Consider the following 12583-nt stretch of genomic DNA (forward strand, 5'->3'; position numbering starts at 1 on the left):
CACAAAAAAAAAAAAAAAAAAAAAAAAAAAAAAAAAAAAAAAAAAAAGAGCCTCCCTGGGTTCAACTCCCAGTATCACATACATAAAAAACTTCCAATGAGATTTTATAAGGAAATTTGAACAAGATGGGTTAAACAAAAACAGGAAATAAAGCAATATACTAATAAAGCAATATACTAATAGTACCTGGTTGTTTTGTGATTTCTAAAAAACACAACACACAAGAAAAAACAACCAGCACAATGGATTTGGACAGACAGAGAAGGGGAGAAAAGCACATATTTTAGCTTATGAATGTTAATATATTTCTGTTACATTCAGCATCTGATCATTCCAGACTCATATATACATGACAGTGAAACCTCAGCCACTTAGTGAGGCACTCCACAACTTAGTGAGACCCCGTTTCAAAACTAAAGAAAAAATAGGGGTAGGAATGTAGCTTGGAGGCGCAATGTCCCTGGGTTCCACCCCCAGTACCAAAACAAAACAAAACAAAACAAAACAAAAAAAAAAAAACAGGGGCAGTGTCGCACACTTGTAATCCCAGGACTTGGGAGGCTGACACTGAAGGATCACAGGTTCATGGACAGCCTCAGCTACCTATACAATACTGAGACTGCAATTTCATTCTCTGCGGGCTCTCATGAGGTCTTATTTCCTGTGTTTTATGGTTATACTGTCTGGGAGAAAATATTTTTGAAAGTATACTTGTAAGAGTTTTTTGGGGGCATAGGCTGAAGGGGGAAGATGGTTCTCAGGGTGAGCCACCCTTTTAGTTTGTCTTAAAAGATTGGTGCTAAAATTGGGAATGTCCTAGGTAAACCTAGAAGACTTGGTCACCTTAGTTTCAAAAATCTGGGAACCTGCCAAGCAAACAGGGCTAAACTTGTTATTACAAATTCACAAGAGAAAAATTTCTGCTACTCAGCCCCATGCCAGGTTTCAGGCCAGGCAAGTGTAGGCACAGCCACCAGGGTGGAGAGAGGGGCAGATTTATGTTCTGCCATTGCATATGTTCTCAACAGTAGAGTCAATGCGCTTATAGTTTACCTTTATGTTAGAAAGAGAAGACCTGGATTACATTTTGTCTTTCTTCAATTTTATTCTAAGTTCCAAGAGACAAATATTAGCTTCCTAATTACTTGTAATATTTGAAACTTTTAATTCAGTGTGATATTAAAGTGTGTTCAGAATATAGTTGCTGAATGCTTTTTCCAATGTGTTTTGCAAGGAGATTTGTTGGGGAAAATGGATTTTTAAAATATATCAAATATTTGCCGGGCATGGTGGTGCATGCTTGTAATCCCCTCGCTTGGGAGGTGGAGAAAGGAGGATTGCACAGTTTTGAAGCCAGCCGCGCTGGCTTAAGAGACCCTGTTTCCAAATTTTAAAAAGTTTAAAAATAAATCTGGGAGTGTAGCCCAGAGGTAGAAGGGCTTCCAGAAACCCCAGTGTCACCAAAAATAAATAAATAAATAAATTAAATATATAAAATATTTTACTTATTATACCACATGAAAAATGCCCCAGATCTTTTTAATCTAAAATTAAAGTGTAAGTATAAATATTTTATCTTTGAAGATTTGAATGATAGTTGAGCATGGTGGTACATGCTTGTAATTCCAGTACTTTGGAGGCTGAGACAGGTGCATATGCAGGTTTGTGGCCAGCCTCAGCAACTGACAGAAGCCCTCTGCAAATCAGTAAGACCCTGTATAAAAATAAAAACAAATAGTTTTGGGGTGTAGCTTAAAAGTAGAATGCCCATGGGTTCAACCCCCAGTATACACCACCACAAAAAAATTAAAAAATTAAAAACTTTAGTGTATATATGTATACACACACACACACACACACACACACACATATGCCTTTGAAATCCAACAAGCTTATGAAACAAACTAGGTAACATTACTTGTCAAGCTTCTCTGTGTTTTGACGCCAGTGAGTCATATCCTTTCTCCATCTCAGATTTTCTTGACTTCCAAAGGCACTTCCGGATGGGCTTCTCTCTGTCAAATAAATTTCAAAACGAATTTTAAAATGTTATTTGATTTGAACCACATATACATATATTTGCAAACATATAAGAAAGACTGCATGTTATTAATTTTGTACACAAATGTCTTACCCTCAGTACAAGTGAACACTTCTAAGAATGTAGTATTTAAATTTTTTAACAATATTACAGAAAAAATCTATTTGCTCTGTGGGATTTCTTTTTTAAAGCCACTTTTTAAGTAAGTGAAGGTCCCAACAGTGCTCTCCCGCAGGCCCTCCACAACAGGACCGTATTCCTGCCTCTCCCTTGCTTGCCTTGGTCACTGCCCTGCTTTCCTTGCTGTCCCTACCAGCACATAGAGCCTCATGACGTGTGTTCCTGACTTGAGGACCTGCACAATGGCTGTTGTTCCTTTTACTTGATAGTTCTTCCCACAAATTTTCACAAATTACTCATCACCTTTTCAGAAAGGTCTTCCTCTACTTTTCAATACTTCCTCTTTCCTCTTAATTTGCTTCACTGCTTTCCATAACACTTATGCCATAAGCTACTTAATGGCACACACTGAGTTCAGTAAGTTTCTGTTCAATCAATAAATAAAATAGGAAGATTTGCAATTACTTTATTTGGTCTACATGAGATAAGAAAAGAGAAAGTGGGGGTTTCTCTTGAAAGATGTCTAGGTTTGAAGGCAGACTAAATGGTATGGGCTCCTTTAAGGTGCAGCAGAAATAATTCACATAAACCCATCAAAAGTGGGAGGGGAGGACCCATAAGTAGCAATTAAATGGGAAATCTCTGTGCCTTTTGCTCAAGAGGATCACAGGTTTGTGTTTCAAAACAAAAACAAAATTTAAAATAGGGCTGGGAGTATAGCTTGGAGACAGAATGCCCCTGGTTTAGTCCCCAGCAACACACACACACACACACACACACAATTTTAAATGTAATTGTGAATTAATTTATTATTTCTCAGCATGAATGCAAGTTAGTTCTGATTTAAGGAGGTTGAACATAATTTTAAGTTTGCTCTATCCAGTCTTAACTTATGCCTATTCAATCTCAAATCTCAGGCTCCCAAATACTGAGATTGTATGATTTTTTTCTTTTATTCTTTTTCTTTCTTCTCTCTCTTCTCTTCTCTCTCTTCTCTCTCTCCTCTCTCTCTCCCTCTCCCTCTCCCTCTCTCTCTCTCTCTCTCTCTCTCTCTTTTTAGGTACTGGGGATAGAACCCAGGGATTAGACTGATAGGAGTCTCACTAGCTGGGTGTGGTGATACATGTTTGTAATCCCAGCATTTGGGAGGCTGAGACAGGAGGATTGAGGTTCATGGACAGCCTCAGCTACTTAGTGAGGACCTTTGCAACTCAGTGAGACCCTGTTTCAAAATAGGGCTGGGTTCCATTTCCAGTACTGCAAAAAGAAAGAGTCTCACTAAGTTGCTGAGGCTGTCCTTAAACCTGTGATCCTCCTGTCTCAGCCTCTCAAGTACTGAGATTACTGGCCTATGCCAACACACCTGTCTTTAAATCATTTTTTAAAAGTATAGAACTGTCATTGGAGACTTGCAAAAATGATGACTATAACATATGAATCAAAGGAAATGAAAATAATCCTCACCAGAAGGAGAAGATACTGTGTACATACCGAGCTGTCCTCGGCTTCGGCGCACCATTTCTTGCCTAGCACCTATACTCCCAAGAATAGCTTCTTCGAGCTTTGCTCTCATGTCTTTTGATTTCTTAAAGGTCAAACTATTCATTCTTTCGAACACTTTTTTCCCCTAAAATTTAAACATTAGAAAAGAAGAGGCATTGAAGAAATTTTCTTCTTTTTGCATATTATTTTTTTTCTTGCTCTTTGCAATGGTATAGTGACCACTTACTTTGTACTCAAAGCAAGATACACAGAGATAAAGCAGATCTAGCAGCCGGTTCAGCTGCATGACGGAGAGATCTGTAAACCACTTCTGTAGAACTGTTTCATCTGCGTTTTTGAGGACCCAAAGTAGACAGATCAAAAGGCTTCGACTTGATTCTGCTGAAAAGGTAGTGTGTTGTCTGCCACTCTGAAAATAAAGAACAGCACAATGAGAAATACTGACCAATGACCATTTCTTGTTTCTTGATTGTCAACATTTTTCTTCTAAATATGATAAAACAAAAGTTGTTTAAAAATAAAATATTTTAAAAGATCCATTTGATTTAGATAATACTTGTGTTAAACAATAATACTGAACCTTAAAGATAAGGCCTAAAGTTTAATGAATTTTTCCTGTATTAAAAGATCGTTTTAGCCGGGCGTGGTGGCTCACGCTTGTAATCCCAACACTTGGGAGGCTGAGACAGGAGGATTGCACAGGTTTGAAGCCAGCCTCAGCTACTTAGTGAAGTTCTCAGCAACTTAGTGAGACTATGTTTCCAAATAAAATATAAAAAATAGATCTGTGAGTGCAGCCCAGGGGTAGAAAGCCCCTGGGTTCCATCTCCAGTACCCCCCCCCCACACACACACAAAGATCATTTTAATCTATGGCAAGTCTGCCACCATTGAGTACACAACTGTTAAAAGTACAAAAGTAAAAGGTTTGACTCTTAAAATTAAAAGAATATATTATGCTATACTCCCAGACCTATTTTATACTTTATTTGGAAACAGTGTCACTAGGTTGTTGAGAGCCTCACTAAGTAGCTGAAGCTGGCTTCGAACCTGTGTGATCCTCCTGTCTCAGCCTCCCAAACACTGGGATTACAAGTGTGCGCCACCACACCTGGCTTAATAAGAGATTTTTTTTTTATCCAGAATAAAGAACTCTTTAAACTTAGTAACTAGAACACAACTTAAAAATGACAAAGAATTTGAATAGACTTTTCTCCAAAGATATATAAAAAGATGTGCCAATGAGCACATGAAAAGATGTTCAACGCCATTAGATCTGTAGGGAAATACAAATAAAAAACCACAGTTTAATGGTTTATACCACTAAACATGACTATAATCAAGAAGACAAATAACAAGTGTTGGTGAGAATTTGGGGAATAGGAACTTACTTTTGCTGTTAGAAAGAATGAAAATTGTTATAGCCTTGTTGAAAAAAAAAATCACCCTCAGGTATCTATCTAAGAGAGATTAAAACAGATGTACACACAAAGAATTTTACATAAACATTCACAGTAGCATGATTCCTAAAAGCCAAAAAGTGGAAAGGATCCAAATTTTCATAAACTGACAAATGAGTATACAAAATTGTGGTATGTCAATAGAATGAAATATTACTGGATATATACTACAACGTGGATGGTAAAAAGCCAGACACATAATATCACATAGTATACATTTTTTTTTAATCTGAAATGTCCAGAAAAAATAAATTTATAAAGACAAAAATTAGTTGCTAATATTGGTATTGGGGAAGAAATGGGCACTGGTTGATAATAGGCATAAGGTTATTTCTTAGGATGATGAAAATGTTCTCTAAAATTAGCTGTGGAGAAGGATGCACATATCCATAAATATATAAAATCCATTTAACTATACACTTAAAATAGGTAATTTTTAAATATGTAAATGGTATCTTTAAAGAGCTATGAAATGTCAAGTAGAGCAACTTCCAAAAATGTTACTGTATTTTTCTGAAAGAAAGTTATTTAAAAACTTAGAGAACATAAACTTTCTCTACTGGCAGTCTCCTCTCCATACCCAGATCTTTCTCCCTTTTAGGGGTAAAGAGTATAGGAGCAGAGTAATTTCAATTTGTAAAGTAGAAAAAATTATAAATCTTCACAGATTCTGAGAAAGCATAAAATGCATTCTAAAAATAAAAAAAAAATGAGCTGTATGAATAAGGCAATTTCCAAAATTTGGAATTACATAATACAGGATTTTATCCAACCTGGTAGTATTAGTTTTTAAAACAGCTTAGCACAAGGTATATAATATCCTGGGAACTTTAATATTTTCACAATGCTGGATGTGGTGACCCCAGCATTTGGGAGGCTGAGATGGGAGGATGGCGGTTCAAGGACAGCCTCAGCTACTACTTAGTGAGGCCCTTTGGAACTCAGTGAGACCCTGTTTCAAAATATAAAAGAATAAGAAATAGAGCTGGGGGTTTGGCTCAGAGGTAGAATGCCCCTGGGTTCCATTCCCAGTAACGCAAAAAGAAAAAAAAAATATTGTGTAGTAGCTATTACAATAATCTTAGTTACTTAAGTGCACCTCCTTATAAATATTTGCCTTTCCAGAAAAAAAATTCTGTAGGAGGATTGCTTTACCGTTGACGTGAGCAGGAAACTGCCAGGTCTTGTTAGCTGAGGGACTGATGTTCCTGCAATTGCCATGGCAACTGTCTGGCTTATCATGCTTCCACTCTCACTTTCATAATCATCAGTGGCTATGCAAATTGGTCTTCCACGTTGATTGTGAGTTTCTGAAGGGAAAAAAAGGAACAAAACCCGTTAGATCCACTATTAGTTATTGTGCTCAGGACTCCTTTCCCTTTCCTCCATTATTCTTTAAAAGAAAATCCTGTTAACATTTGTGGTTGACCTTTGAGCAACCCAGGGGTTAGGAATACTGACCTCTACAGAGTAAAAAATCTACATGTAACTTTTGACTCTCTAAAAACCTAACCACTAAATAGCTTGCTGTTGACCAAAGCCTCACAGATAACAGTTAACATATTTTGTATGTTATCTGTATTATACACCATGAAAGATCATTTTTTACTGTGATATGTTATTTACTGGCCAAAGGAACTGTTCGCGCAGAGATAATTAGTATCACATGGTGTTTGAGCAAATAGAACACTTGAGCTCCCTGCAATAGTAACAGGAAGTGGCTTCCAAATTACAACTGTAGTGCCATATGTATTAGTTAATTTTACGTGCCTTAATACTGCATCTTTTGTATTTGTTTATACTTCTCTCAAATGTGAAGTTTGTATTTCTGTACGTTTTGATAAATTATAACTTCCATAATGGATTTGTGTTTATCTTATGACAGCAAATGATAAAATAGACTATCTACATATGTTTTATTCATTCATGCATATGTGACTTTTTCTTACTTTTTTGAAATTTTAAGGCTACCTGGTTTGTCTGTTTTTTTTCCAAATAGTTGAAAATCTCTAAAATTGTTCTCCCATAAGTGGACCCATGCAGTTTAAACTCATTTTGTTCAATGGTCAACTGTAACACTTATCATTAGATTTAGTTTTTAAAATATTTTCTACAGCCGGGCGTGGTGGCGCACGCTTGTAATCCCCGCGCTTGGGAGGCAGAGACAGGAGGATCGCGCTGGTTCGGGGCCAGCCTCGCTGGTTTAAGAGACTCTGTTTCCACATAAAAATGTTAAAAAATAGGTCTGGGAGTGTAGCCCGTGGGAGTGTATCCCGGAGGTAGAAGGGCTTCCAGGAACCCCAGTACCACCAAAAAAAAAAAAAAAAAAATTTTCTACAGTAATTTATAGTTTCTAAAGAACATACCATTTAACACACACACACACACACACACACACACACACAGTACTTAGAAAATCCTTTTGGTTTCATTGAATTGGAGGTACTGTATCAGACTTATTGCTAATTTAAATTCCTTCATCTTCTCTAAAGAAAACCTAAACTGCAACCTAAATTCTTCATTTAAGTAGTGTAATTTAAGTTAATTCTAAATATTTGAAGCAAGAGGAATAAAAATTTGTAAGTTCTAGTTTGTGTGTGTGTGTGTGTGTGTGTGTGTGTGTGTGTGTGTGTGTGTGTGACTAGGGTTCCTGGAAACCCTTCTACCTCCGGGCTACACTCCCAGACCTATTTGATATTTTTTTTAATTTGGAAACAGGGTCTGTTAAGCCAGAGAGGCTGGCTTTGAACCTGCGTGATCCTTCTGTCTCTGGCTCCCAGGTGCGGGGATTACAAGCGTGCACCACCACACCCGGCGTAAGTTCTAGTTTTTAAGAAGCAACAAAACTTCAACTTACTAATGCAGTGTTAGCAATAAGGATAATTTTTGATATTCAGGTGAATATTAATTTCAGTTTTATACACATGTGAATAAAGTTGACACTGAGATTAGTAGACATCTAATTTCCTTGTTTTTTAAAGATGTACAGTACACATTCACACTAACAAACCTTTTTCCTAAAAGGTAGGTATGAATTGCTATAAAACCATTATTTTTAAATTCATCCTACAAATCACAGGAATGTTATACTGAATTCCCTCACACAGTCAAGTTTTTCAGCAATATCTATGTACATTTCCTTGCATTTGTTTTTCTAAAATAAGATCTTTCAGTTTTTATTTTAATTAATTTAATTCATTAATTTAATTAATTAATTTTTTGGGTGGTACTGGAGTTCCTGGAAGCCCTTCTACCTCCAGGCTACACTCCCAGACCTATTTTATACTTTTTTATTTTTGGAAACAGGGTCTCTTAAGGCAACGTTACTGGCTTCGAACCTGCATGATCCTCCTTGTCTCCGCCTCCCAAGTGCAGGGATTACAAGCGTGCGCCACCACGCCCGGCTCAAGATCTTTGAGTTTTTAAAAACACTTCTAGACATTAAGCTTTAAAACTTGTTGTAAGTATACAAAGTACCTGTAAAATCATACAGCTGAGGTACAGTTTCCATGATAATACCAATCAGAGGTAGATACAACATGGCCACCCGAGCCTTTATCTGAGGGTCAGAGTACCGTGGGTCAGAGTCGTGACTGGATAGTAAATTGTGTACCATATTGATGACTTTCTTATGCAATCCAAACAGTCTATTTAAAAAGAAGAGATGAAGAAGGAGAAGTAGTAAGGTCACAGAGATTAGTTAACATCGTTAAAACAAACAGGTCATGGTACCGAATCAATTTTGTTCAATTTCTTAATTTTGCCATTTATTTGCATGTATTTCTTTTAAAAAATAAAAATGTATGAAGTATAAACAAATGTACCAAAGTAGGACTGAGGAAAAGGAATTGCTACATAGATTTTCTCAGGATTAAAATTAAACATTTTGACAGTAATACCTTATAAGTGCATTGGAATATTAAAGAAATTATGAGCGCTTATAGTAACTTTTAAAAGTAAATTTTAAATAAGATTTAAATATTATTTCATGAAATCAGATCTTTTGACATCTAACAAAAATAAATTGCTTCCTTTTTCTAAAAGAGAAATTCTCTACCTAATGGATTATGTAGTCCACAGGCCGGGGTCTCTTTGAAATCTCTATTTAAACTGAACTTCCTTGCTTATAAACCTCATTTATGCCCTTATAATTTTCTACACTCCCAATGCCCTTGGTTTCTACTGAGCTACCACCCTAGCAGAGGTCACTCTTATCTTAACATATTTTTGTCCCTCTTAGATAGAAGGCACTTTGACTATTCTAACCATCTTAATTAAAAATACTTGTCCACTCTAAACTGGGTGTTGTGGCACATGCTTGTAATCCCAGTACTTGGGAGGCTGAGTCAGGAGGATCACAAGTTCTCAGACAGCCTCAGTTACTTGGTGAGGCCCTCTGCAACTTAGTGAGACCCTTGTTTCAAAATAAATAATAAAAAATAGGGCTGGGAGTGAGCTTGGAGGTAAGAATGTCCCTGGATTCAGTCCCCAGTACTACCCCCTCCAAAAGAAATTTCATCCACTCCAATTTCAACTGGCCTTTAATGTTGAACTCAGCAGCAGTTTCAGATCTCATTTTCTCTTTTTTCAATCTCAGTAGAAGTCCTTGCCTCCAACTTCTACCTGTCTCTTACAAAAGAAAGGCCATTCTGAATTTGCTATGGCCAGACCTTTAAACACAGGTCCATCATTATACCTACCAAATCACCTTCCCTTTTTGTCTTAGCAAAAGTTATACCTCCTTTCAGAAAGCAATTTCTCCATATGGCCAATAAATTCCATCTTCAACAGCTTCAGTGCTTCCCCTCATTAAAATCTTCCCTTTCTTTTCCTCAAAGAAGCCTTTCCCATTGAAAATTCATCTCTATTTTAGGTGCTATGATTTGATAACAGGCTGTCTTACTCCAAAACTTTTGATCATATCGGCATTTTACATAACTATATTTCTATATTTGAAAGCTACCTGGACATTTCTTTTAGAAAGTATACTTTTAAACCCTGTCAAGAACCCCACCTAACATACATATCTCAGTTCTCACTCAGAGTTCTCTACTTGACATTGTGTTGTCTTTTATTTCTTCTTTTTGTTATTTTTTCTGAAAGTTCCTACTCTTCTTCATATTCTCTATCATCCTAAGCCCAAGGTTCAAATTCTGGCCATCTGCTTTTTATGCTATCCTTTTTCACATCTTATATTATCATTAATTATTCTCAAACCTGGATAAATATTCCTTATCCCTCAGCAGCCAGCAGACCCATACTTCAACCTACGTAACTCCCATCTTGTTTTTATAAAGACTTTCTTTCTCCCTCCCTTTCCTTCCACCTCCCCCATCAGTGAGTGTGTGTGTGTGTGTGTGTGTGTGTGTGTGTGTGTGTAATATTGGTACATTGTGTAATAAGGATTGAACTCATGGGTATTCTACCTCCAGGCTATACCTCCAGCCCTATTTTATTTTTTATTTTATTAATTAATTAATTTATTTATTTTTGCGGGTCTGGGGATGGAACCCAGGGGCATTTGACCTCCAAGCTACACCCCCTGCCCTATATTTTATTATTTATTTTGAAACCAGGTCTCACTGAGTTGCAGAGGGCCTCACTAAGTAGCTGAGGCTGTCCACGAACCGCGATCCTCCAGGTCTCAGCCTCCCGAATGCTGGGATTACAAGTGTGCGCCACCATGCCTGGCTTATTTTTTATTTTAAAACATGGTCTCGCCGGGTGTGGTGGCGCACGCTTGTAATCCCCGCTCTTGGGAGGCAGAGACAGGAGGATTGCGCTGGTTCGGAGCCAGCCTCGCTGGCTTAAGAGACCCTGTTTCCAACTAAAAAATATAAAAAAACAGGTCTGGGAGTGTAGCTCGGAGGTAGAAGGGCTTCCAGGAACACCAGTACCAAAAATAAAATAAAATAAAATAAAATAATTAAATTAAATTAAATTAAATTAAAAAAATAAAACATGGTCTCACTAAGTTGCTGAGGCTGGCGGTAAACCTGCAACCCTCTGGTCTCAGCCTTCCAAGCACTTGGATTACAAGTATGCACCACCACTCCTGGCTTCCAATGTTTATATTACTGAATCACATTTAACTAGTAGGTGTATATTTATGCAAGATCTGATATATCCTATTCTAGATGTTTAAGACATTGTCCTTGTTCTTAAAAGAGTTCACGTAAGCAAGAGAGAAAGCCACAAATATTCTTCAATGTTACAAATAGTATAAAATATAAATCTGCTAAAATTGTACTCATACTCTACTGTTTCATAGTCTTAATTTTCTAACTATAATGAAAGTTTCTAAAGAGCAAATGTTTTGTCAATTATAGAATATACTATTGTCACTTCAGGAATTATTTTTTATTACTTAGCAAGTAGATGGTATAAAAGGACAAATATTCCTCAAGGATATAAGACAATATATGCTGCATATCATCTCTAAACTTTCAAGAATATCAAGAATATAAAATTTAGAGATAAGACATATCTCACAATCACTTGTCCTTTGAATTAAGATATAGTCACTACATGTCAACTTTGTAATAGATATAATTCTAAAGTGCTAGGAACATTGTCAATATCGAAAGATAAGGATTTGCTCTTGAGTTCTCATTCTTATGAAAGGACATACATTAATAAACAAGCAAATTTCAGATAAGTGATTTATAGAAAATCCAGCAGTTACTGGAGTTACTGGAAATATAGTTGTTGTTTTTTTAACAAATAATAGACCCTTTAGTTTTTTCAAATGATATCACATTCATTTGTAAAATGTAAAATATGAAAGTAATCAGGGGTGGGATACCCAGAATTTCACTCGTTTAAGAGTGCCCTCTCAGCCTGGGTGTGGTGGCACATGCTTGTAATTCTAGCATCAGGGATGCTAAGACAGGAGGATTGTGGTTCTTGGCCAGCCTCAGCTACTTAGTGAGGTCCTTTGCAACTCAGTGAGACCCTATCTCCAAATAAAGAATAAAAAATAGCCGGGCGTGGTGGCGCACGCTTGTAATCCCTGTGTTTGGGAGGCAGAGACAGGAGGATCGCACAGGTTCGAAGCCAGCCGCATGCGCTGGCTTAGGAGATCCTGTTTCCAAATATAAAATGTAAAAATAGGTCTGGGAGTGTAGCCCGGAGGTAGAAGGGCTTCCAGGAACCCCAGTACCACAAAAAAAAAAAAAAAAAGAATAAAAAATAGGGTTAAGGATGTAGCTTGGAGGCAGAATGCCCCTGGGTTCCATCCCCAGTAGCACAAGAAAGAAAGAAAAAGAGTGCCATCTTCATACTCCAAAGTCTATTTGCATCCCACCAACTCTACAGTTCTACAGAATATAGTGTGAAGTCTACATTAAAATATATTTCAAATGTAGGAGGTTGCCATTATAAAAATAAGTGTTTTTCACTTGAAGAAGAAGATTGGGTCTTTTAAACTTTACTGAGTATTAACCTGATATATCACTAAG

The 12583-nt window shown here is 36.9% G+C and overlaps 1 protein-coding gene across 9 annotated transcripts in view; it reads right to left on the reverse strand.

Moving 5' to 3' along the window:
- DOCK7 (dedicator of cytokinesis 7) overlaps nucleotides 1–12583 on the reverse strand; it is a gene marked incomplete at both ends in the record, with an annotated part of 202642 nt that overhangs the window by 43313 nt on the left and 146746 nt on the right. For 6 of the 9 annotated variants that reach the window (XM_080692026.1, XM_080692025.1, XM_080692024.1 and 3 more), the window contains 5 exons: nucleotides 1919–2015; nucleotides 3653–3788; nucleotides 3891–4073; nucleotides 6279–6433; nucleotides 8601–8770. In XM_080692026.1, the coding sequence (XP_080548152.1) occupies nucleotides 1919–2015; nucleotides 3653–3788; nucleotides 3891–4073; nucleotides 6279–6433; nucleotides 8601–8770 (741 nt within the window). Of the gene's footprint in view, nucleotides 1–1918; nucleotides 2016–3625; nucleotides 3789–3890; nucleotides 4074–6278; nucleotides 6434–8600; nucleotides 8771–12583 lie in introns of all 9 variants that reach the window. The other 3 variants (XM_080692023.1, XM_080692020.1, XM_080692019.1) reach the window with 1 other exon arrangement.

This window comes from Muscardinus avellanarius, assembly GCF_963383645.1.
Source record: "Muscardinus avellanarius genome assembly, chromosome: 3".
Taxonomy (NCBI): Eukaryota; Metazoa; Chordata; class Mammalia; order Rodentia; family Gliridae; genus Muscardinus; species Muscardinus avellanarius.